The sequence below is a fragment of the Dendropsophus ebraccatus genome, chromosome 14 (genome assembly GCF_027789765.1).
Source record: "Dendropsophus ebraccatus isolate aDenEbr1 chromosome 14, aDenEbr1.pat, whole genome shotgun sequence".
Lineage (NCBI taxonomy): Eukaryota > Metazoa > Chordata > Amphibia > Anura > Hylidae > Dendropsophus > Dendropsophus ebraccatus.
Window position 1 is genome coordinate 21619071 of NC_091467.1, and position 23709 is coordinate 21642779.

At 45.2% G+C, this 23709-nt stretch overlaps 1 protein-coding gene across 1 annotated transcript in view; it reads right to left on the minus strand.

The window, feature by feature from the left end:
- Positions 1 to 368: 368 nt before the first annotated feature.
- The window catches only part of GPR179 (G protein-coupled receptor 179), a 30258-nt gene continuing 6917 nt past the window's right edge, over positions 369 to 23709 (minus strand). Inside the window, exons 2-11 of the mRNA XM_069953233.1 lie at positions 17931 to 18039; positions 12940 to 13024; positions 12567 to 12760; positions 7879 to 7947; positions 7676 to 7785; positions 7356 to 7594; positions 7080 to 7218; positions 4855 to 4960; positions 4632 to 4775; positions 369 to 3031 (exon numbers count right to left, since the gene is read on the minus strand). Coding sequence (XP_069809334.1) covers positions 632 to 3031; positions 4632 to 4775; positions 4855 to 4960; positions 7080 to 7218; positions 7356 to 7594; positions 7676 to 7785; positions 7879 to 7947; positions 12567 to 12760; positions 12940 to 13024; positions 17931 to 18039 — 3595 coding nt within the window. The 3' untranslated portion in view covers positions 369 to 631. The remainder of the gene's footprint in view (positions 3032 to 4631; positions 4776 to 4854; positions 4961 to 7079; positions 7219 to 7355; positions 7595 to 7675; positions 7786 to 7878; positions 7948 to 12566; positions 12761 to 12939; positions 13025 to 17930; positions 18040 to 23709) is intronic.

A 23709-nucleotide genomic window follows, 5' to 3' on the forward strand; every position in this document is an offset into this window, starting at 1 on the left:
ATCCGACTGATTTGGCAGATATTTCGGCCCATGTAATAAGGCCTTTACTTCCACTGTCCCTATTGAGAACAAATTTACACTCGTCTGAATCAATGCCAATTGCTGACATTGCTAATTCTTTGTGATTTTTTTTTTTTTGTAATCAACTATTGTCACTTTAAATCAGGGATGGACAGATGAACTACAACCCCCATCATGCCTGGACAGATGAAGCTTTAGCTATGGCTGTCCAGGCATGATGGGAATGTTAGTTTTGCAGCAGCTGGAGGGCCGAATCCCCATCCTTGCTATAAATAAATTACTGTATGTATAACGTGGGAGACCAGGGAAGTAAAAGAAAGACTTTTTTTATTTGTAGATTTGGGCACAGACAAAGGATCAAATGTACGCCATAACTTTTGTCAGGCAGAACAATTTCATTTTTTTCCGATATTTTAAAATGTATCTTAAAATGAAAACTTTATTGTAATATTCTCCGTTGCTCCTATACTCACACATCCATTTCCGAGGAAAACTCACACACTTATCCCTGCTTCATCACGCTCACCTTTAAATTCTACCTCTCACACAATTTGTTCCTATTGTAACTTTCACATTCAGAACCTTCTAGGCTATTTAGCTTCTTTTTACTTTATTGAAAGTCCCATGGACACACATCAGCTTTGCTAGCCGGGACCTCTGTCTCTTTGTCTTCGGCGGGTTCTTCAAGCACTTCCCAGGGACAGATCTCCGCCAGTTTGTTTGGCTTTTCCACCCCTGCAGCCTCTGCATTTTGTCTCTCTGTATTCAATGTGTTGTTTACACTGCCCTCCGGCTCATCCGAACACCTCTTACTTTTTTCTACTAGAGAGTAGTGACATCGCCGGTCGTGCTTTGCGTTGGCTTCAGAGCCATAGAGGTCACCTATACGGCTTTCGCTCTTGCTCATAGTTTTGGTCAGTGGTCGAGGATCCTCGCTTGACCAACTGCTTAAGGAATCCTGTTTACTCTGCGACTTCACTAGCGCACTCTTCGAAGGCCTGCTAGCCTGGGAGGAATCCCAGGTAGATGTTTCATCCATTGCCTTTGAAGGAGGTCCCCAGCTGTGACTCTGGGACTGACTCATAGTGGCAGGAGTTCCTTCAGAATCTAGGCTTTCCCAAGGACATATCTCGCCCCTTCTTGCTTCCAAATCTAAACTATCCGATGTTTTAGACTGGACGGGACACCCATCGAATGTCTTACTCTGTGACTGGCTGAGTACACCAGGAGAACCTCCGGATTCTTCGCTCTCCCAAGGACACACTGCATCTCTCTGCTTGCCAAGTACTTCTAGTTTCATGGCAAGCTTGCTACTACTGAAGCCTCCCATCTCCAATACCTCATCATCTGCTTCCCATGGACATATATCTTTTCTTGCTCGTTCTGTGTTCTTCTTTTCCCAAGGACAGATCTCTGTTCTCATATTTTTCTCCTCACCTTCCCATACATTTTCATTATGACCTTTTTTACCTTCTGCTGAAGGGCTATGGAAAGATAGGTTGCTGCCTGACTGACTGAGGGGACCCCCTGGACCCTCGCTGTCCGTACTCTCCCATGGACATATTTCACTTCTTCTACTTTCCACGCTGTTTGATTTTTGTGGAGCATCCCTAGGACCCTCCATGCTTTCCCAAGGGCATACTGCTTCCCTCAGCTGGCTCATTCTTTCTAGCCGGCTGGCCTGAGGGGTATGTTTAGAGGCTTTTGGAGTAGAATATTCCTCTTCTTGTTTTACCTGGATGTCTATACTTTTGTTTGGCTGTGGGGAGGAACACATAGACCCTTTCTTTTCCACCATGTTGAGCGGAGGGGGTTTTTGTTTCTTGTCTGGTGTATAATTGGTTTCTGTTTCCCACGGACAAATCTCTTCAAGCAGCTGTTTATTTGCATCTGCAGTTCCCTCCACGGCTTGCTTCATCCTCTCCTTGTTCTCTTTTAACACTGCGGTTCCTTTAAATGCCCTGACTGCAAGAACCAAACTTTTTAGGGTATTCTTGTATGGTGGTCTTACAGTTTCTACTGACTCTACTGGCTTCCTCACTACTGAACCTGTTGACACTAAGCCTTTGGTTGCTGGCCCTTCTTCACTTTGGACTGTTCCAGGCCTAATGGTTAAAGGAGGAGAACTCCCAGTCTCATTTTGTTTCCGACATTGATGACCCTCCTCTGGACTCTTAGCATCTTCACTACTTCCCAAACTATAATGCTTCCCTCCTACCTCTCCCTTCTTTACTCGTGAACCATGGGGCTTTCCTGATGAATGAGAGCTATCCAAGCTACTGCATTTTCCTGGTGCATAGGTGACATGCTTCTGTGACCGATTTTCAGACTGCGATGGGAGCTCCTGAACTTCCCACGGGCATACTTCTGCTTTGTCAAAGCTCCCACCCAATAGAGGGTTTCGGCTTCCTTCCATTGTTCGCTCAGTGGGCACATCTGTAAGTGGTCCCTTTCCTCTAGCACTTCCCATCATGCTATGGGATTTCTGTAGAGTGCCGGGCTGTACACTCAATGGCTTTTTATCAGCTAGTAGATTGTGGGCACTAAGAGATTTACAAACCAAGGGGGCCTGACGAAGAGAGTCATTTCGTGAACGTAGCGATACATTGCGAGCAAGATTCCGTCTCATGAGGGAGTCTCGTAGCGAGGCGTCCCGCGCTGAGCTTTCCAGTCGTGGGGAAGTAGCTCCCGCATCCTTGGATTCTTGCATGTGGTCATAAGTGCTGTGTGACTTTCTTAAGGAAAGAACTCTCTGTCTCAAAGACTCCTCACGCAGTTTAACACTACTGCTGTCCTGTTGCCTCCGCCTTTGTCCACCGGTCGAACCTGGCGATCCTTCACGTTCCTCGCGTCCACTTTGCTTCGAATCTGGGGTTTCGGTGATCCGTCGAATGATGGATCGACCAAGTCCCCTTCGGGAGCTGCGTTTCTTCTGCAGGTGGGGATTGTTTAGAGTCATTTTCTTTGTCTTGTGGACTTCCAGCTGGGCATAAAGTTTCTTCAGCTCATCCTGCCAATAAGAATGTTAAAGGCAACAATTTGTTAGGACTGTGTGACAATGTGTATTCATTATCTTCTACTTATAAATTGGACAAAGATTAAAGGGGTTATCCGATCGGGTAAAATACATGCTAAATCATCCCCTCGTACTGGAGACTAAGGGTCGCGTTCAAACTGAGTAAAACAGGCAGAATTCCGCAGCGGAGCCTCTGATGCGGAATCCCGCCTGCCTCAGTGTGTCAATGGGATGCCTCGTACATCTCAGCTCAAAGTATTGATGCGCGAGGCAGTCCAATGACACACTAAGGGCCCTATTCCACAGGCCGATCAACAATGTAAATGAGCGCCGATCTGCTTGTTTACTGGGCCTATTTAACGGCCCGATGATCGTTTAGCGAGGGCTGCAGGGACATCGTTACCAATGTCCTTGCAGCCCTTGCAGCATACATTACCTAGCAGGGCTTCTCCTCTGCTCCGTCTTCCCCCCCCCCCCCGGGTCCCGTGGCGCAGCATCTACTCCAGAGCTTCCTGACTGAGCTGTCAGACCGCTCAACCAATCACTGGCCACGGCGGTCCCGGCCTGTGATTGGCTGAGCGGTCTGACAGCTCAGTCAGGCCGCACCGAAGCTGATGCTGCGCCGCGGGACCGGGATGAAGACGGAGCGGAGGAGAAGCCCTGCTAGGTAATGTATGCTGCTTCTTAAATTGCCGGTCGCCCGCCGCTATTCCACGCAGCGATGCGCGGTGGGTGACCGATGATTTTTGGTTTGGGCCTAAATAAACGATCAGCCTATGACACGATCATCGGCTCATCGTTTTCTCTATTCCACCGAGCGATCATCGGCCGAATTGGCCCCTAAGGCAGGCGGAATTCAATGTGAACATAATCTAAAAATTTATTGCATACATTATCTTTTCAGTCTCCTTCCCCACCTCCCCCCTCCCTTCCAAGATGGCTCATGTAAAAACAGTTTTACTGGCTGGCTGTTTTTGCACTCTGTAATGCCGGGCAGGTTAATCACAGTGAGGTCACCTGCAACTTGACCTCAGATTAACCCTCCCTGCATTACAGAGTGAAGAAAAAGGTGGCTTCATTCATTTGAGTGGTGCTAGTGCTGGGCTACTACTGCAGCACAGCCAGCAATCTTTTCAATGGGTGCTGCACTGAACTAACCCAGTGTCACCACTGTCACCAAGGTTCCGGCTATTCATGTGTATGCACCTGAGCCATGGTTCTGGCAAACAACTGATCATCAGGGGTGCTGGGTTTCTTTACTCTGACAATCAGACTTTGATGGCCTATCCTGTGGATAGGTCAGCAAATTTAAATGTACATTCCTTTAAGGACGCATCTTGTAAAAGTATTATTTTTTGTGTGATGCAGTATTTATAGCTAGCGAAAATGGTGAAGAGACAAAGACCTCTGAGCAGCAAAATCTACAAAGTTCAGACATAGCTGGAAGACTTCCTGGCAGTCTGGGCCAAATGGAGAAGAAAAGAAAAGTGAACAACACAATAGAGAAGACATCACATGTTGGGGTGATGATCTGAATTCCACCCTTGTATTCTAACTTCTAACATACACAGCTCTTTATCTAGGTCCCACTTACTCTGATGTCATCAGGGTCCAGGCTGTGCTCGCTCCAGGCTGATGTGATGCTGCTATTTAGGTTGGATCTAGAGCGTCTTAGGTCCAGTTCGTCTTCGTACACCTCAGCGATCTCTTCTCTTGGAGGACCTCCTGCATGCAAGAACTAACACAGCCGCTTACATTGGGATCTGGCGAGAGAACATCTTCTATATAAATGGATGAACACAAATATCATGAATTACCTTGGGGACAAACATCAAGGTGAGTGTCATTGTGACTGTTCCATGTGTGTGAATGAAGAAGAGAAGAAGTGTCCAATCCGGATGGAGTGATGGGACCATAACAAACCTAGAGTGAAGAAGACAGTGTAACAGACTGTCACGGGGGTTGTGAATTTTGCATTGCATATCATGCTACAATTGATATTGGATGGTGGTAATGATAAAAAACCATGCATACTAACAAACCATGCTTTTTAGGTACATAACAAAAACTAGTTTTAAAGGGAATCTGTTAGCTCCAGGGCCCTACCACTGGTAGCTGTCAGTCCCCTAGTGAGCATGGTACCTTTTGGTAATGTGTCGGGGGAGTAAATTATTCACAATCTCACGTCTCCTACTGTAATGAAGTATCAAAGAGGGGTTGAGGCGCATTGTTCGTGGTGCACTCTGGTACACCTCACCACTGCTTCCTCCTCCCTCTTCTTCATGAATAATTAATTCTGCCCAGTCTCCTGCTCGCTCAGCTATCAGTCAGTATCTGTCAAAACAGGACTGATCTGCAATCAGATATAGTTGAATGGCCTAACCTGTGTAGAAGCTGTTGTCTAGGGGTAAATCATCTGCCTAGAGAACACCAGCAGGTCTTTCTTTGGTTTGAATCCCCTGATGGAAATGAAATATAGGACTTTATTTTTTTCTATTTTTATTTTTTATTGTATCAAATTTTAATCCCTTCTGGACAGGTCCAGATAATGCCTTGAGGCCCAGAGCCCATTTTTGAAATCTGACCAGTCTCACTTTATGTGGTTATACCTCCATGATATTTTAACTTATCCTAGCAATTCTAAGACTGTTTTCTCGTGACATATTGTACTTTAGATTAGTGGTAAAGTTTGGCCGATATCCGTAAAATTTGGGTGTGAAAAATGCCCACAGTTCTTAAAAAAATAACAAAATTATTTATTTTCATTTTTTATTTCCTGTGGTCACCGTGCGGGTTTAGTTATGCAATAATTTTATTGCCAGCATCATTACACATGCTGCAATACTAAATATGTGTAGTTTATTATTATTATTTTTTTACATTTATTATAGCATTTGGGGCTATGTGGATTTTAGGTGTTTTGCACTTTATTTATTTCTGTGTGTGTTTTATTTACTGTAATACTTTATTTTACTGTCCTACCATGGAGACATTACTATCTGCAGATCTGCATTGCATTGTAATGTGCCTGTAAAACAGGCAAAGCTGAACAGGCTCAGCCACCGTAGCTATGACACAGGAGGCTTCAGGGAAGCCTCCTAGTGTTATAGCAACCATCGGGGCCGTGCGATCGCTTCTGCACTGCCCCGATGGGAATAGAGGGAAGATTCTCTCTCTGTTTCACACTACAAGTCCTGCGATCAACCTGATTGCAGCACTTATAGTGTTAACTGCCGCGATCCATGCTCTGCGCGGGTCGTAGCAGATGCAGCGGGTGCCTGGCTATCACTGACAGCCAGGAACAGCTGCGGGATGGCACAGGTGCAGCTCCTGCGCCCGTTTCATCCCAGGACGTAACTGTACATCCTTGAGCGGCAATGCACCACAACAAAAGGACGTACAGTTACGTCCTTGGTCCCTAATGGGTTAACAGTGCAGGTCCAAATTAGTTTAGTTTTTAATACAATGATGAAAACTAAAAATAAAAAAAAATATAGATTTAATTTGTATTTTTCGCATTATTGTATTAAAAAATAAATTTTAAAACTTAATTAGACCTGATCGGGAATTCTTTGCACTTTTTAAAACAAAAGAACCAAAGAAAGACCTGCTGAAGGTCTCTAGACAGGTGACTTACCCCTAGACCACAGCTCCAACACATTTGGGCTCAGAGATTCAACTATATCTGATTGTTTCTTTCAGCCATAAACTGCCTACAGAGGACTGATCTGCAATCAGAGACACTGGCTGACAGCTGAGTGAGCAGGAGGCCGGGCAGCATTGATTATTCATAAAAAAAGAAGGGGTGGAACTCCTCTTTGACTCTTTATTTCAGAAGGAAACCTGCGATTGTACATAATTCACTCCACTACAAGCACCATGCTCACTAGGGGACTGCCAGCTATAGCACACTGACAGCACCTAAGGTAGGGCCTTGGTGCTGACAGATTCCCTTTAAGTAATTTTCCAAAAACTGATGCAAATACCATGGAGTGAAGTTGAAAAATAATGACATTTACTTGCACCTTGGTGCATGTCTTACCTGAGAATATGGAACGCAGTGGATATAAGCATCTCATTATGTATGGCTAGTCCCATGTAACGTGGCTCATGAAAAGCGGAGGGCACTGTTCGAGCTCCATAACACAGGTAACTGCCCCAACAGAGGAAGAGCAACTCAGCTGTGAAGAGAGAACAGCTTCACATTGGGCTACAGATCAAGCTCTCAGCACTTCATATCACCTTACACTACTCCTGCAAAGGTAACTCATCTCCTGGTTCATTGCCCATAGTATCAAATAAAAATCACAGGACTCACCCAGAGACATCATATAGTCCCATCGATCATAATCACATGTGTAAAAGATCAGCCCTTCTTGTGTTTGTGTGCGGATGACCACAGGAACACCTCTTTGCAAATTCTCCAGTGTCCCTACTGTCCATCCCACAAGGAACCAGATACAAACCGCCAAGATGATGCACAGCATGCGTAATAATCGGGCACTTGTCATGTAGGGCACCCGCTGGGCCGTCCTCGATAGGAAAACTTTCATTACCCTGTTTTAATGTATTGATTACACTATATTAGTCAGTAATAAGATATGTGCCCAACTAAAATAATGTTCTCTACAATCTTACCTGTACAGCTTTAATATAATGGTTCCATATACAATACAGAACCCAAGAAGACGGACCCATCGGAGTGCCATGCAACGAAACACGCCTGGTTTAAAATACACGATAAATACCTGCAATCCAAAGGAAAACCATGAACTCTTCCTAGGCTTATGTATTACGGCAGATCTTTTAAAAAAAAAAAATAATAATAATTATTAACTCACTGGGAAGTAGAGAAGCAGTGACCCGAAAAGGATGGTCTCCAGGAGGAGAAGGCCTGAGGCTCGAATCCTCTGTATGGAAAGAGACAAGATGCAGGTGTTATTTCTCGGGAAGAAGATGTCTTAGGACATAGATGAACAACCTCTTGGCAATCCAGCTGTTCCTTAACAACAGTCTACATATGGTGGTCCATATACCGAAGTGAAAACCCCTTCAGTACTAATTATAATCAACGTGCAGTCGTCGACTATGGCTAGGGTAAGGATTTGCTTCGGCATTAGAAAGATCTTGGAATTTAGCCATGTGTAACACAACAATATAGAAATACGTCAGTGTGATCAGGCATCGACATGACAATATTTAGAGATGATTTTATTTTTTTTTACTGTTTAGAGCCAACATTTCTATAATCTAACTAAAGCGAATGTACCAGTCGGAGTAGTTAATTTTTGTTTGTCTTTTCAATATTTAGTTGGTGTTGGTATGGAGATCCCAGTGGCGTGGTTAATTTTTCTAAATGCTGCTTGGTTACTGTGAACGGCGCCGGTTTTCTTCATGTGCATTGGCCGTCTCTGTGCACTGGAGGCGGGCCTGGCACCCCCAGTGTAATGATATCCCCTCCCATTGGTAATAAACCCAGACTTAATTCTAATGGAGGCGTGTCACCGAGGAGAGGCGATATCATTACACTGGAGGCGCCAGGCCCACCTCCAGTGCATAGAGCGGGCCGGTGCACATGAGCCGATTGCAGGGACTGGGTGGTGTTTTGAAAAGTGAATCGTGCCACTGTGATCTCCGCGCCGGCTCTGACCAGGCCGTGGAAAAAGATAAAACAATCACTACTCCAACTGGTGCATTCACAATTGCATAACAATTACCAAAATGTGTTATCTAATTTCTGTTTCCTGTTTGTAATTTTTAATTATTGTGGCAGACATATTGCCTGAGCTATGTTAAACAGATATGCTTTACAGCAACCCACAAGGGCATAGTAGACACAGTAGTGTAGCTTATGCCCTATTCACATAAATGGGGATAATTTTCTAGGCATGCTTTGTAACCTCTGCAGATGTCATTCTTACAGGAAGGGGGAGGCTGAGCTTCAGCTATTGTGAATTTCCTTTCTTGTCCTATTTATATACCAATGTCACCTATCACTGTAATCCTGTCTGTGATGATAAGGAGGTCACTGCTTTAACAGGATCTGTACAGAAAACAATGTCTAAGCCTAATTGCTAGAATGAAAACTGAAAGATTTAAGGATTATTTTATAATATAGGTAGTAAAATAGAAAATTTGAAAAACACCCAAAAAATCTCTACCATAAAAAAAACAAAAAAAAAATAAACTTGATTAAAAAGGGTTATTCAGCGCTACAAACACTTTCTTCAGGGACAGCACCACTCATGTTTCCAGTTTGGGTGCAGGTTTTCTAACTCGGTTCCACCTGCAGGTTTTCTAACTGCACCTGAAGTGGAGACAAGAGTGGTGCTGTCTCTGGAAGAAAGTGGCCATGTTTGTGTAGCGCTGGATAACCCCTTTAGGGTAGAAACCCACTTGCTGGATCTGCAGCGAGTCTCCTTGCTGCGTTTTTGCAGGGAGACTCGCTGCAGATCCCGGCCCTATACTTTCATTAGCAGAGAAACTCGCAGCAGGGATGTACATCCCTGCTGCGATTTTGTCTGCAGCCCTCCCCATTAACCCCCTAGCCGCCGGACATTATACATTACCGGGTCCCCGTTCCTGCTTGCTTCGGGGCTCCCGGTGTGTTCACGGCCCGCCCGGCCAATCAGTGCGCTGCGGCGGGGCAGCGCACTGATTGGCCGGGCGGAACGTGCCGGGAGCCGCCGAAGCAAGCAGGAGCGGGGACCTGGTAATGTATATCCTGCCCGCCCCCCCCCCCCTCCTGCAGCCCCGATCGCCCCCAGCCCCCGGCCGCATGATCGCCCCCCGCACCCCCCGGCCGCATGATCACCCCCCGGCCGCGATCGTGCGGCCGGGGGCTACGGGGGCGATCGCACGGCCAGGGGGTGCGGGGGGCGATCATGCGGCCGGGGGGTGTGGGGGGCGATCGGGGCTGCGGGGGCGATTGGGGCTGCAGGGGGGGCGGGCAGGATATACATTACCAGGTCCCCGCTCCTGCTTGCTTCGGCGGCTCCCGACACGTTCCGCCCGGCCAATCAGTGCGCTGCCCCGCCGCGGAGCACTGATTGGCCGGACGGGCCGTGAAGACACCGGGAGCCCCGAAGCAAGCAGGAACGGGGACCCGGTAATGTATAATGTCCGGCGGCTAGGGGGTTAATGGGGAGGGCTGCAGACAAAATCGCAGCAGGGATGTATATCCCTGCTGCGAGTTTCTCTGCTAATGAAAGTATAGGGCCAGGATCTGCAGCGAGTCTCCCTGCAAAAACGCAGCAAGGAGACTCGCTGCAGATCTGGCAAGTGGGTTTGTACCCTTAAAGAATAGTTTATATTCTGATAACACATTCCCCTTGAAGAAGACCTGTTAGCCTTTGTGACAAGTCTGGTTTAATAAATACTTGCATTCCCTATGAAATAACAATTCTAGAGCACCTTTCCTTTGAATCTTGTCTGTACCTCTGTTATCCCTCCCTGTTGGTTGGGGTCTGAGTGTTCAGATCCGCACCAATTGTTAAAACAAGCCAGGAGAAGCGCTTGGCTGAGTGTTTCCCATCCCGGCTCACTGTTCTCTTTGCCTCAATGTAAGAGACAGGCTCCATAGATCAGAGGTGTCAAACTTGCCGCCCTCCAGCCATTGCAAAACTACAATTCCCATCATGCCTGTCCAGTTACTTGAAGTAAGGCCTATTACACGAAGCGATAATCTGCAGAATCAGGCCGATTTGGCAGATTATTGCTCTGTGTAATAAAGACAGCAATCAGCTGATGACAATGGGATTGTTTCTTTAGGTCCTGGCCTAAAATCATCTGCTGCCTCTCCACACTCCCCAGTGTCTTCTGTCTTTTCCACGTACAGCACAGCCGCCAGTGCAACTTCAGAGCGGTCTCTTAAGTGACGGGCTGCTTAGCCAATCACTGACCAGGACGGGACCAATGCGGCCAGTGATTGGCTGAGCAGCTTGTCACTGCAGAGACTGCTCTGAAATTGCACCGGCGGCTGCGGGGAGCATGGAGAAGACAGACACCGGGAAGCGTGGAGAGGTAACATATGTACTATATTAAAGCCGGGGCTGCACAGGCATCACTAGTGATCTCCGGCTGCACGATAATTGAGGTAATCTAGCAGATTTACTATATTGACATGGCAAAAGTTACTGATCACAGCGGGTCTCACTCTTGAGACACGTTGTCATTCTAATAGGGATGGCCGGCAGTGAGCATCTCTACTTCGCTGTCAATCAAATCAGACGGAGCTTGATGTTCAGCCAGCCGGGGAGTGGAGCTGGCTATATATTAGGATAGCACCAGGTCTATCTCCTGGGACCCCTAATGCATTCAGTAAGTTTTGATATGTCAAAAGTACAGTAACTGCAAATGACAGCAACACTTTAGCTTATTTTCAAGAGTAATAGCACAGACCTCTAAAAAATATGCTCCAAAATTGTTTCAAATGCAAGTACTTAAAGAGTCACTGTCTTTTTTCTTTTTTTTTTTTGCAGAAATCAATAGTCCAGGCGATTTCAAGAAACTTTGTAATTGGGTTTATTAGCCAAATATGCCATTATCTGCATTCAAAAAGCCTTTTCCCAGGTCCCCCCCTCCTTCCTCTTTTCCATTCACTGCAAAAAATCAGGAAATTGTGACTAGTTGCATCAGACGTACCCAGAGGGGAGGGGGAGGAGGGAGGAGGGAGTTAGCCGACAGCAGAAAGCTGAGAACAGAGGATTACAGGCACGGAGCTGGGTGACAGCTGTAATCAGAGCTCAGAGAGGTTAGTGGTGACTGTCAGAGGAGATAAAGGGTGAGGTATTCATAGATTAACTCTGTGTTGTCCTGTTCTGGTCTTTTATTTAGCTTTCTCCATAGGAGAACAATGAAGACAGGTGGGAGAGCTTCGAACTGCTTTTACATGATAAAAATTAATTTTTCGGCTAATAAACCCAATTACAACGTTTCTTAAAATCGCCTGGACTATTGATTTCTGCAAAAAAAAAAAAAAATTACGACAAATGCGACTGTGTAGGGAGATGCCCTCAGAAATGTTAATAGGTCTTCTTTTAAGGGGTACGCCGCTGAAAAAAAAAATAGTTTTCAAATCAATTGCTGTCAGAAGGTTATATAGATTTGTAAATGACTTTCATTTAAAAAAGTCCAGTCTTCCAGTTCTTACTAGCTACTGTATGTCCTGCAGAAAGTGGTGTATTCTTTCCATTCTGACACAGTGCTCTCTGCTGCCACCTCTGTCCATGACAGGAACTATCCAGAGCAGTAGCAAATCCCCATAGAAAACTAGAAAACCTCTACTGCTCTGGACATTTCCAGACATGGACAGAGGTGGCAGCAGAGAGCATTGTGTCAGACTGGAAAGAAAACACCACTTCCTGCAGGGCATACAACAGCTGATAAGTACTGCAAGAGATTTTTAAATATAAATAATTAAATTTAAAATACTGGAAGCCTGGAGATTTTAATGAACAAAAAAAATTACCACAAAACAAAAAATGGCCGTAAAGACTTTATGGTAAAATAAACGCATTCACAGACTCACTTTGCTCTCTCGGAAGTTGTAAGACACCAACATACTTAAGAAGATGCCTAACATCCCGGCGGCTTGTAATGACAGCACAGTAACGCGCAGAGCCCAGTCTTCTTTTACCATGCATGGCGAGCTATCCACACAAGTGGCGCAGCCCTTACTACAAGGTAGACAGGAAGTAGCCCCAAAGAAGGAGTTGTCTTGACCTGTAGGGTGCATATATATATATATATTGGAGTGAGTGATCTATATTATATACTCTGGTTTGTAAACACAAACAGGTATTGTCACACACAGGAAAAATACAAAAAATAGTATATACTGTAGCTATTGATTACACATCTATGTACATATACACAGATACTGACACACAGTGTTACATTACCCTCCGGCTGTCTCCTGTAAAAGCCAGGCTGGCACACGCATCGGTACCTGCCCAAGATGGAGCCGTCTCTTTCATCCGACACGCACTACGGGGGGATACGCAGCTCAGAACATGCCAACTATATGAGACTACTAATAGTGGACATTTCAGGTATTCATCCTATTCTGACTGTAATGTCAGTATCCTAAGGCATTATAACATACATGCGTAGATTAAAAAAAGTTAGGCAGGATCAGGATACACACACTGCAAGAAAAAGTAAGTGAACCCTTTGAAATGATCACAGTTCTAGGTAATCTACTGTAAGTAAGCTAATAACACGGGTGTATTGTTCGTTGTATTTTACTGAGCAGTTTAAGTAAACATCCACAGTGCAGGGGGGAAAAGTAAGTGAATTGCTGTGTTAAGGATTGTTCTTTTCAAATCAATTGGTGCCAGAAAGTGCCAGAGATTTGTAATTTACTTCTACTAAAAAATATTGAATCTTCCAGCACTTATCAGATGCTGTATGTTCTGCAGGAAGTAATGTAGTTTCTCCAGTCTGAAACAGTGCTCTCTGCTGCCACCTCTGTCCATGTCAGGAACTGTCCAGAGCAGTGGCAAATCCCCATAGAAAACCTCTCCTGCTCTCCAGACTAGAAAGAATACACCACTTCCTGCAGGACATGCAGCAGCTGGAAGTACTGGAAGACATGAGATTTTTTGATAGATGTTAATTACAAGCCTCTGGTACTTTCTAGTTGATCTGAAAGAAAAAAATTGTGAACAACCCCTTTAATGACACTTCCATGGTGTTTTAAAAGATTTTTTAAAATCTTTTAGAGTTTTGTTAACCCTTCAAAGAAATGGCAAGGTCATTTTAAATCTCTCACTGCTGTTATTGAGCCTGAGAGCCCCCTCCATGGTGCATAGGTATTTTTCCATCTCTTAATACAATGGGTTGAAACCAGAGCTGGGCTGTTGGTCAGTAATACTGTGGTGGTGTGATAATTATGTGCACCGGGCTGTGTGGTGCCCAACCGCCGGGATGATGTTCTGTCGGTGGTTGAATACAGCTCAGCCAATGGGGGTATAGTCGTGACGCCAGTGCTAACTCAGCACACAGGTATGGTGTTATACATGCTTTTAGTTTTTTGTGGCTGGCTGTATTGACCCCTAAGGGTTGGTGAGTTGCTGGGTTGTGATGGGTCCGACACCCACAGAAAGGGGAAAATGACCCAAGGACGGTGTAGCCTGTGTGTATAGGTGCTGGTGCAATTATTACCGAGTCCTGGTTGAATAAATAAACTCATCTTTACTGATAAGTCTCTCATAACACAGGATGATAGGATAAGAGATAACTGGTAAAGACTTGCTTTCACTAAATCTGTGCTGAGAGATGATGAAGTGCTGAGGTAGTGCTGGTTTAGTTGAGTGCTGAGTAAAGAAGAGAAGAGTGGAGAGGAGTTTGTCAGGAGAGCCCCAACCCAATTTAGTAGTGTGCTCTGCTGGAACTTAGAAGAGATACTTGAAGATACTTAAGAAGAAGAAGAATACGTGTGCCCGTGTTTCGACCTTTGTTGTTATAGACCACCTTATGCCCTGCAGTGTCGGGATACTCGTCCTACATGGGTGACACAAGCCCCAGTCCTGGTTACCTGAGTTACATAGTTAATACATAGTTACATAGTTAATACGGTCGAAGAAAGACAGATGTCCATCAAGTTCAACCAAGGAAGAGATGGATGCAGAGAAGGGGGGTATAAGTTGAGCAATGTGTCAGAAGTTTTCGGGTGTCACCTGCACTGCGAGATAGAGTATGTAGGCCCTTGGCTGCTTTGCTCTATCCAGATCAGTTCATCTGCCTAGGATACTGTCCTGCACTGTATAGAGATGTTCACAGCGTAGGTTGAGGTATTCTCTGACTTGTCCTCCCTTAAGTGTTTAGCTCTGCATCTTGAGTATAAGTGTTGCTTTAGTAAGGAAAGTCTCTGTGTTCTCCATACGTGTCCACAACTACAGCTGGTCTGTCCTGGACAGAGAACCTGGCAGAGCCAGGCTCCTGGCTAAGTTCAGCAGGCTGAGCGATTGCTTGCTCAGCCCATCAGTGACTGCAACAGAACACCACCCAAGTCACTGACTGGCTGAGCTGGCAATCAATCAGCTGGGCCGTGACGCAGCAGCTAGGAGAGCAGTTAGGGACCCAGAAGCGGTGCAACAGAGACATAAGGACTGGGAAGTTTACCTTGTTTATTATGTTCCCCCACCCCCAGGCCAGTCTGCCTGTTTTGAACTTCACAGGACTGTGGACATACAGCAGCAGGTAACTGATATTTACACAAGGGGCATCTGCTCTGTGCTTTATTGGCTGTGGGAGATGATAGGGAATCCATGATTTACTTTTCATGAACAGTTTAGATCATCTTAAACAGGCAGACTGTTTCAACTTGCAGGTGCACAGCCCAGACTATCTCAGGCTCTCTCTCCCTCTCCTACACATAGCAATGGGTAAGTCTGGCCCCACTTCCTGTGTTCTGCTGTTCTTGCACTGTCTGTTACTAGAGACAGATTTTCCTTAAAGGGGTACTCCACCGGGGGGGGGGAGCACTTTTTCGCTGGGACCGGGGAGGAGGTGGCCGAGGGAAAAGACGTCCACTCACCTCCCCGGTCCCAGCGGCGGGTCTCGCATCGCGGCACTCCGGTGCCCGGTTCCCGGACGCTTCCGGGTGTCTGACACGGGCCCGAGACGTGACGTCTCAGGTCCGCTCAACCACTCAGTGAAGGAGGCGGGATCTGATCGGACTTTAAACGGATCCCGCCTTCTTCACTTAGTGGCTGAGCGGACCTGAGACGTCACGTCTCGGGCCCGCGTCAGACACCCGGAAGCGTCCGGGAACTGGGCACCAGAGCGCCCCGATGTGGGACCCGCCACTGGGACCGGGGAGGTGAGTGGACGTCTTTTCCCTCGGCCACCTCCTCGCTGCATGACGGCCATCTGCTATTCATACATACTGGGATGGCAGGTTAGGGTGCCTTTACACACACAGATTTATCTGACAGATGAAGCCAAAGCTAGGAACAAACTATAAACAGAGAACAGGTCATAAAGGAAAAATTGAGAAAGATTTCTCCTCTTTTCAAATCCATTCCTGGCTTTGGCTTCAAGAATCTGTCAGATAAATCTCTGAGTGTAATAGGGGCCTTAGATTCTCTTAATCTGCTGTTAGTTTCTCTTTAACCCTATCATGATGTTGTGGTGTGATCTGAAGAGGACAGACCATGCAAGGTATCGCAGAAATATTATGAAAGGAAAGACATTTGCAGTAGAATGGTCCAAAATTTCCAAAAAATTGTGCTAATCTTATTTGCAGCAACAGAAGGCATTTGGTGGAGGTGATCGCTGGTAAACAGAGATATAAGGATTCTTTAACTTTTTCTCCCTGCACTGTGAATGTTTACTTAAAGTACACAGTAAAATACATGACCAGTCCAACTGCTTGTGTGTTATTAGTTTATTTAGACTGTGTTTGCTTATAATTTAGAGAGCAAGCACACCACCACGTCAAGCTGATCAATGCAGAAATCTAAGTAATTTTCTAGGTTCACTGACTTTTTCTTGCAACTGTAGCTGCTTTCTTCCCAAAACAGTGCTACGCCTGTCCATGGGTTGTGTGTGGTGTTGCACAAGCTCAGCTCTAGAGGTATTCCAAGAAAAAACTACTTTTTCTACAGGATAGGGGAAAAGTAGGTGATTGAAGGGGGTCCGACCTCTGTACCCCCCACTGATCTCCATATCGGTTCCTGGCTTCTGTGTAATGAACAGAGCCGTAGGTATGGCATGTGACCCCCGGCTCTAGTCATTCCTATGGAGCTGATGGAAAGAGACGAGTATCTTGCTCTTCCGTCATACTCGGCCCTTTTCGTTGCTCCATAGGGAAGAATACGCGCCATGCTCTGTTCATTACACGGAAGCTGGGGACCGATATGGAGATCAGTGGGGGTACAGAGGTCGGACCCCCCGCAATCTCCTACTTATCCCCTATCCTCTGGATAGGGAAAAAGTTGATTCCTCTTTAATGCAGTCAGGCTGAAGAAAGAAGCCATGTTTTTCTATTCCTACACAACCTCTAAACCAATAACACCAAATTAATCTAATGTTAATCTATGTTAATCTAGGTTAATCTAATGTTACAGGGGACCCCTTTTTTGGTAATGCCCCATGAGGGGGTGGGTGAAAACAATGACATCCATTTACCCTGGCTCAGACACTGCAGCCCACATTCCGCTGCCCTGGTACCCCGGTGTGCGGCCGCTTCCTGGTCTTGAGACATTATGTCAGCCATTCAGCTGCCGTTTCGGTGTACCTCCTCTGCCTGCAGCATCACGTCTCAAGACCAAGAAGCGGCCGCAGAATGTGGATGGCAGCGCTCGAGCCAGGTAGGTAAGTAGATGTAAAAGGGGTTATTCAGCGCTACAAAAACATGGCCACTTTCCCCCTCTCTTGTCTCCAGTTTGGGTGGGGTTTTGAAACTCAGTTCCATTGAAGTAAATGGAGCTTAATTGCAAACCGCACCTGAACTGGAGACAACAGTAGGGGGAAAAGTGGCCATGTTTTTGTAGCGCTGGATAACCCCTTTAAAGTTTTCACTTTAACCAAAAAAGGGGACCTGGCTAGAATACCACTTTAACTGTCCCAAAATATCTAAACATAAGTAAACTTTCCATTTAAAGGGGTTGGAAAGAATTTCTGCTTTATCCCAAAGGCAGTGCAACACTTGTACATTGGTTGTGTATTGCTGCTTATACTCATTAAAGAGAATGGGAGGCAATACTATACAGTGGACAGGTGTGGTGGTGTTTCTAGAGAAATGGAAGCCATATTTTCCTATTCTTGTACATACCATCTAATTTCATCTACATTTCCCCCCTAATATAACACAATATTTAATCCATTCTGGTAGTGCTATATCCAGGTAATACAAATCACCAGTGCAAAGTATGGATGCTATTACCTGGGTACTGTTCTCATCACAGCTGTGGGTGTTGGCAAACCAGGCCGAGCTTTGGGAGCACTGATCGATCCCCAGACTTAGTAATCGCACGTCCACATGCAATGTTCCCCTGTGCATGGGAGAAACAGATTAGTAAGGGTTGCCTTTGAGCACAATTTAACAGAATATATATATATATATATATATATATATATATATATATATACACACACGCAGTGGTACCTTGGTTAAAGAGTAACTTGGATTGAGAACGTTTTGCTCACAGTTTTTAAAAATTGTAACTTGGTGTCAGGACTGGCAAGCACAGACAGGACAGAGACAGTGGGCCCTGGATCTGAACCCACCCACTGACCCTACCTACTTGCCTGGGTCGACCCTAAACGGTTGGGGACAACCACGAAGGCGTTCCCTACGCTGCGTAAGTGAAACACAGAACAAAACGGACAGACAAAACACAATATAGAATAGTGGAACAAGTCGGGTCAAACCACACGGGCAACACAGTAAAAAATCAGCAACACAAGGGATAGTCAAAAGTCAGGCGGAGGTCAGAACAACGAGTAAGTCAGGCAGGAAGGAATTAGAACAGGGTTCGCAGGAATAGGACAAGGGAGCTGGGATCTGAAATGAACCTAATAGCCAGTGATAAACAACTGGCTCTGACTTTACTTTATACTGGATCAGGAGCCCGGACCAGAGACTGATTGGTCCGGTCTCCTGATTCTAGCCACAGTACAGCTGCTGTGCTGCAGGCCGAGTGGCAGAGCGATCTGTCACTCAGCCTGCGCAGGAGCCGCATCAGCTGTGCTGGCCGGCCGGCTGTCACGTGGGACCGCGGTGCCCCCGGTTACTAGGGACGCTCTCGAGCCGGCCACCGGAGCCGAGCCAGAAGAAGATGCCGCAGGAGCCAGGTCAGGTAAGTTGCTGACACTTGGTTTAAGAACATTGCTTTGGTTTAAGTGCTCCCTGTACTGGGTGGAAGGGAAAGTGGGGGAGGGGCATGGTCTGCACAGGGTGGTCAACAGCACTGAACTCTGACCAGGAAGTCTGAAGTCTCCCTCACCTTCCAAATCATGGCAGATCCCCTTCAAGCTGGGGCCTACATCAAGGGACAGGACTGTGGAAGTAATCTCTCCATAGCTGTAACCCCTCTCTCCCCAGACAGAGAGTGCTGGATGTATGTGCTCACATCTGCCCTGCTTATTTCTTCATGTTCCCTGCAGTCTCTGCCTGCCCTTGTGTTTCCCATCCTCTCCATTCCTGCTATAATGTGCCTACACTTACACTCAGCTATACACACTGCTGCTATAATGTGCCTGCACTTACACTCAGCCATTCACACTGCTGTACAGAAAAGTTTCTGTCACTGTCCTCCTGCACAGCTCTGTGATTCTCACTTCCTGATTGCTGTCATGTGATCACACCGACCTCTGACAGCAGCCCTGCTTCTCTATTCTAGCCTGTTGTACTACACTATTGCATTATGGGGATTTGCAGTTCCACCCTGAAAGTGCTGCTGTTTTTTTCAGGTTTATGCACTTACTATACATTATACCCCACATGCTGATTGCTATACTGTACAGTAACTTATAATATCACATATTCTGCTGTTTTTGAGGTGTGGAACCAATTGTCTGCATTTTAATGATTGCTAATGGGAAAATTTGCTTTGGTTTAAGAGTGGATTTGGATTACAAGCACGGTCCCGGAACGAACTATACTCGTAATCCAAGGCGCCACTATATACATATATATATATACTGTATATATATATATATATATATATATATTCTATATAAAAGGTGGATATTGATATAAGAAGTTGATCAGAGACGGTCTAGCCGCTGGGACGCCCACAAATCATGAGAATGAAGAAAACCTGTTCTGTAAAAGAACAAAGTGCATTGCGCATGCCTTATCAGTTTACCATTTATTCTCATCTTGTTATCCCTTATCCCAGGAGTAGGGAACCTTAGCTGTTTCAAAACTACAACTCCCATCCTGCCCAGGCAGGATGGGAGTTGTAGTTTTGCAACAGCTGGAGAGCCGAGGTTCCCTACCCCTGCTTTATCCTATGGATAAGGGATAGCTTTTCGAGTTAAAGCAACTCCGTACCCACAATCTGTCCCCCCCAAACCACTTGTACCTTCAGATAGCTGCTTTTAATCCAAGATCTGTCCTGGGGTCCCTTCGGCAGGGGATGCAGTTATTGTCATAAAAACAACTTTTAATCCGGCAGCGCTGTGTCTAACAGCCGGGGCTTACATTTGTATATGCATTAGGCTGGCACCACCTCACTGTCCTTCCTCCCCACCCTCCTCATCATTAGGAATGCTCCAGGCAGATTGCTTCCTATTCCCCACCTGTGTGTATAATGAACATGGGCTGGATCGTTAATACACCTGGGCAAAGCAGAAACAGCAGTAAATGTTCCTAGATCATTCCTAATGATGAGGAGGGTGGGGAGGAAGGACGGAGAGGTGGTGCCAGCCTAATGCATATACAAATGTAAGCCCCGGCCGTTAGACACAGGACTGCAAGTTTAAAAGTTGTTTTTATGACAATAACTGCATCCCCTGCCGAACGGACCCCAGGACAGATCTTGGATTAAAAGCAGCTATCCGAAGGTACAAGAGGTTGGGGGGGGGGGACAAATTGTGGGTACAGAGTCGCTTTAAGAACAGTCCTTTAAAGTCCATATCATAGCCCAGAATTGTATTCCCTGTGAGTAAAAGAAATTGTTAGCAAGCTCACCATCAGATATAGGGAAACATTTTAGTTGACCTTTTTTAAAGCAGTGGAGCATATAAACTGACCCTATACATGAATATTAGCGAAAACATACAAATTCAATTATTCTCATAATCTTTTGTAAAAATTACCCTAAGGGTATATTCACACGAACGGGCTCGCAGCGAGATTCTCGCTGCGAGCCCGTTAGGTCCTGGCAGTTCCCATACACTACATACTTGCTGCAGTCTAAACGACCTCTCGCTGCGAGCCCGTTCGTGTGAATATACCCTTAAAGCGAGTTGGAGAATTGATTCTTTTTCTTTTACTACTTGGTCGTTCCCGGTGCAGAGATGTGTGCCATTTTCTTCAAGTGCATAGAGCGGGCTGAAGAAATCGGCACCAAGCGCGAGATCCGGGTGGCACTTTGAAAAAAGGACCATATTACCGGGCTCTCAAACATATTTACTACTCCAACTAGTACATTCGATTTAACCCTTTGAGGACCAGGCCCAAAATGACCCAGTGGACCGCGCAAATTTTGATCTTTGCGCTTTCGTTTTTCCCTCCTCCCCTTCTAAGAGCTCTAGCACTTTCAGTTTTCTATCTACAGGCCATGTAATGACTTGTTTGTTACAGGAATAGTTGTACTGTGTAATGGCCTCTTTCATTTTACCATAACATGTATGATGGAATCCCAAATATATTATTTATGAAGATATAAATTGGTGAGATCGTAAAAAAGAATGCAATATGGTAACGTTTGGGGGGTTCCTGTGTCTACATAATGCACTATATGGTAAAAGCGACATGATACTATTACTCTATAGGTCAGTCCGAACACAACCATATGCAGGTTACACAGATTCTCTAATGTTATATATATATTTTTTAAGAGAGAAACAAAATACGGTTCAGAGAAGAAAAAGACCTGTGTATCAGAAGACCTGCACGTGGTACATGAGGCAATATGGTTTGGCCAAACTATATACTAACTTCTGATGTTGGTTTTAAATATAGCTGAATAAGCTTTCGTGTCAGCCATGGGTGCGATGTGCAGCCATTTCTGTCTTTTTGGCTTGTGCATATTATATTTTTTCTAATGAAATCCTTTTTTTTTTGGCAATTAATTATTAATAAAATGGGCCTATTGTGACGCTTACAACAGTTTTATTTTTTTACTTACAGGGCTGTATGGGGTGTCATTTTTTCTGCCATGATCTCTAGTTTTTATTAATACCATATTTGTGAAGATCGGACGTTTTTAGCACTTTTTATTAATTTTTATATATATATATATATATATATATATATATATATATATATAGTAACATAAAATCGGTAATCCATGCACTTTTTTCCCTCTTTTCGTCTACGCCGTTCACCGTTCGCAATTACCCTTGTTATATTGTAATAGATCGGACAATTACGCACGCTACGGTATATTATATGTTTATTTATTTATTTTTTTATATGTTTTGTTTATATAATGGGAAAGGGGGGTGATTTAAACTTTTATTGGGGGAGGGGTTTTGGGGTAGCGTGTTAGTGATTTTAACTTTTTTTTTTAATACATTTTAAGTCCCTTTGGGGGACTTGTACATACATTACTTTGATTATGCACACTGATCATTGCTATGCTATAGGCATAGCATTGATCAGTGTGATAGGCCTGTGCAAGCTCAGTGAGGAGATCGCCGATTAGACCACACGGAGGCAGGTGAGAGACCTCCGGCGGTCCGTTTTAACGATCAGGAACCCCGCAGTCACACTGCGGGGGTCCCGATCAGTAAATGAGAGGGGACCCCCCCCGTCACTTACACTTAAACGCTGCGGCGTTTAAGGAGTTAATGGCACGCTGCAGCGGGATCGCTGCAGCCTGTCAACGGTGAGGTGCTGGCTGCTGATTGCAGCCGGCCCCCACCTACTATGAAGCGCACTCCGCTCTGGGCAAAGACTTCCAGGACGTACCGGTACGTCCTAGGTCGTCTAGGGGTTAAAGGGGTATTTCAGCAATTTTTTTTTTCTTTCAAATCAACCGGTTTCACAAAGTTATATAGATTTGTAATTTACTTCTATTTAAAAATCTCCAGTTTTCCAATACTTATGAGCTGCTGTATGCACTACAGGAAGTGGTGTATTCTCTCCAGTCTGACACAGTGTTCTCTGCTGCCACCTCTGTCCATGTCAGGAACTGTCCAGAGCAGTAGCAAATCCCCATAGAAAACCTCTTCTGTTCTGGACAGTTTCTGACATGGACAGAGGTGGCAGCAGAGAGCACTGTGTCAGACTGGAAAGAATACAGCACTTCCTGCAGGACATATAGCAGCTGATAAGTATGGGAAGACTTCAGATTTTAAAATAGAAGTAAATTACAAATCTATATAACTTTCTGAAACCTGTTGAATTGAAAGAAAAAGATTATCGACAGAGTACCCCTTTAAGACAGTGGTATCAAATCAATTACCCACTAGCTGTTGCAAAACTACAAATCCCATCATGCAAAGCTTTGGCTGTCCAGGCATGATGGGCTTTGTAGTTTTTTCAACACCCAGAGGACTGCATGTTTGACACCTGTGTCTTAAGAATTGGGTCACCAACATCAAGCCTCATGAATGTCTAGTTTTATTTCTACTTACATCACTTACTAGACATAACCAAATGCATAGTACAATAGATAAAAACTGTGCTTCCCAGAATGCAAATCACCAAGGCAAAATCTCTGAACAATCTCTGTGCCTGCAGAATTGTAAATGCAGCTCTGGACTATAATTTAGGCCTTTTCTTTGAAAGGGAATGTGTCATAAGAAAATAACTTCTTGTTTAAAGAGTCACTGTCGTATTTTTTTTTTTTGCAGAAATCAATAGTCCAGGCGATTTTAAGAAACTTTGTAATTGGGTTTATTAGCCAAATCTGCCATTATCTGCATGTAAAAAGCCTTTTCCCAGGTCCCCCCCTCCTTCCTCTTTTTCATCCACTCTGAAAAATCTGAAAACTGTGACTTGTTGCAGGAGACGTCCCCTGTCTGCTCTAGGGAGAGGGGAGGGG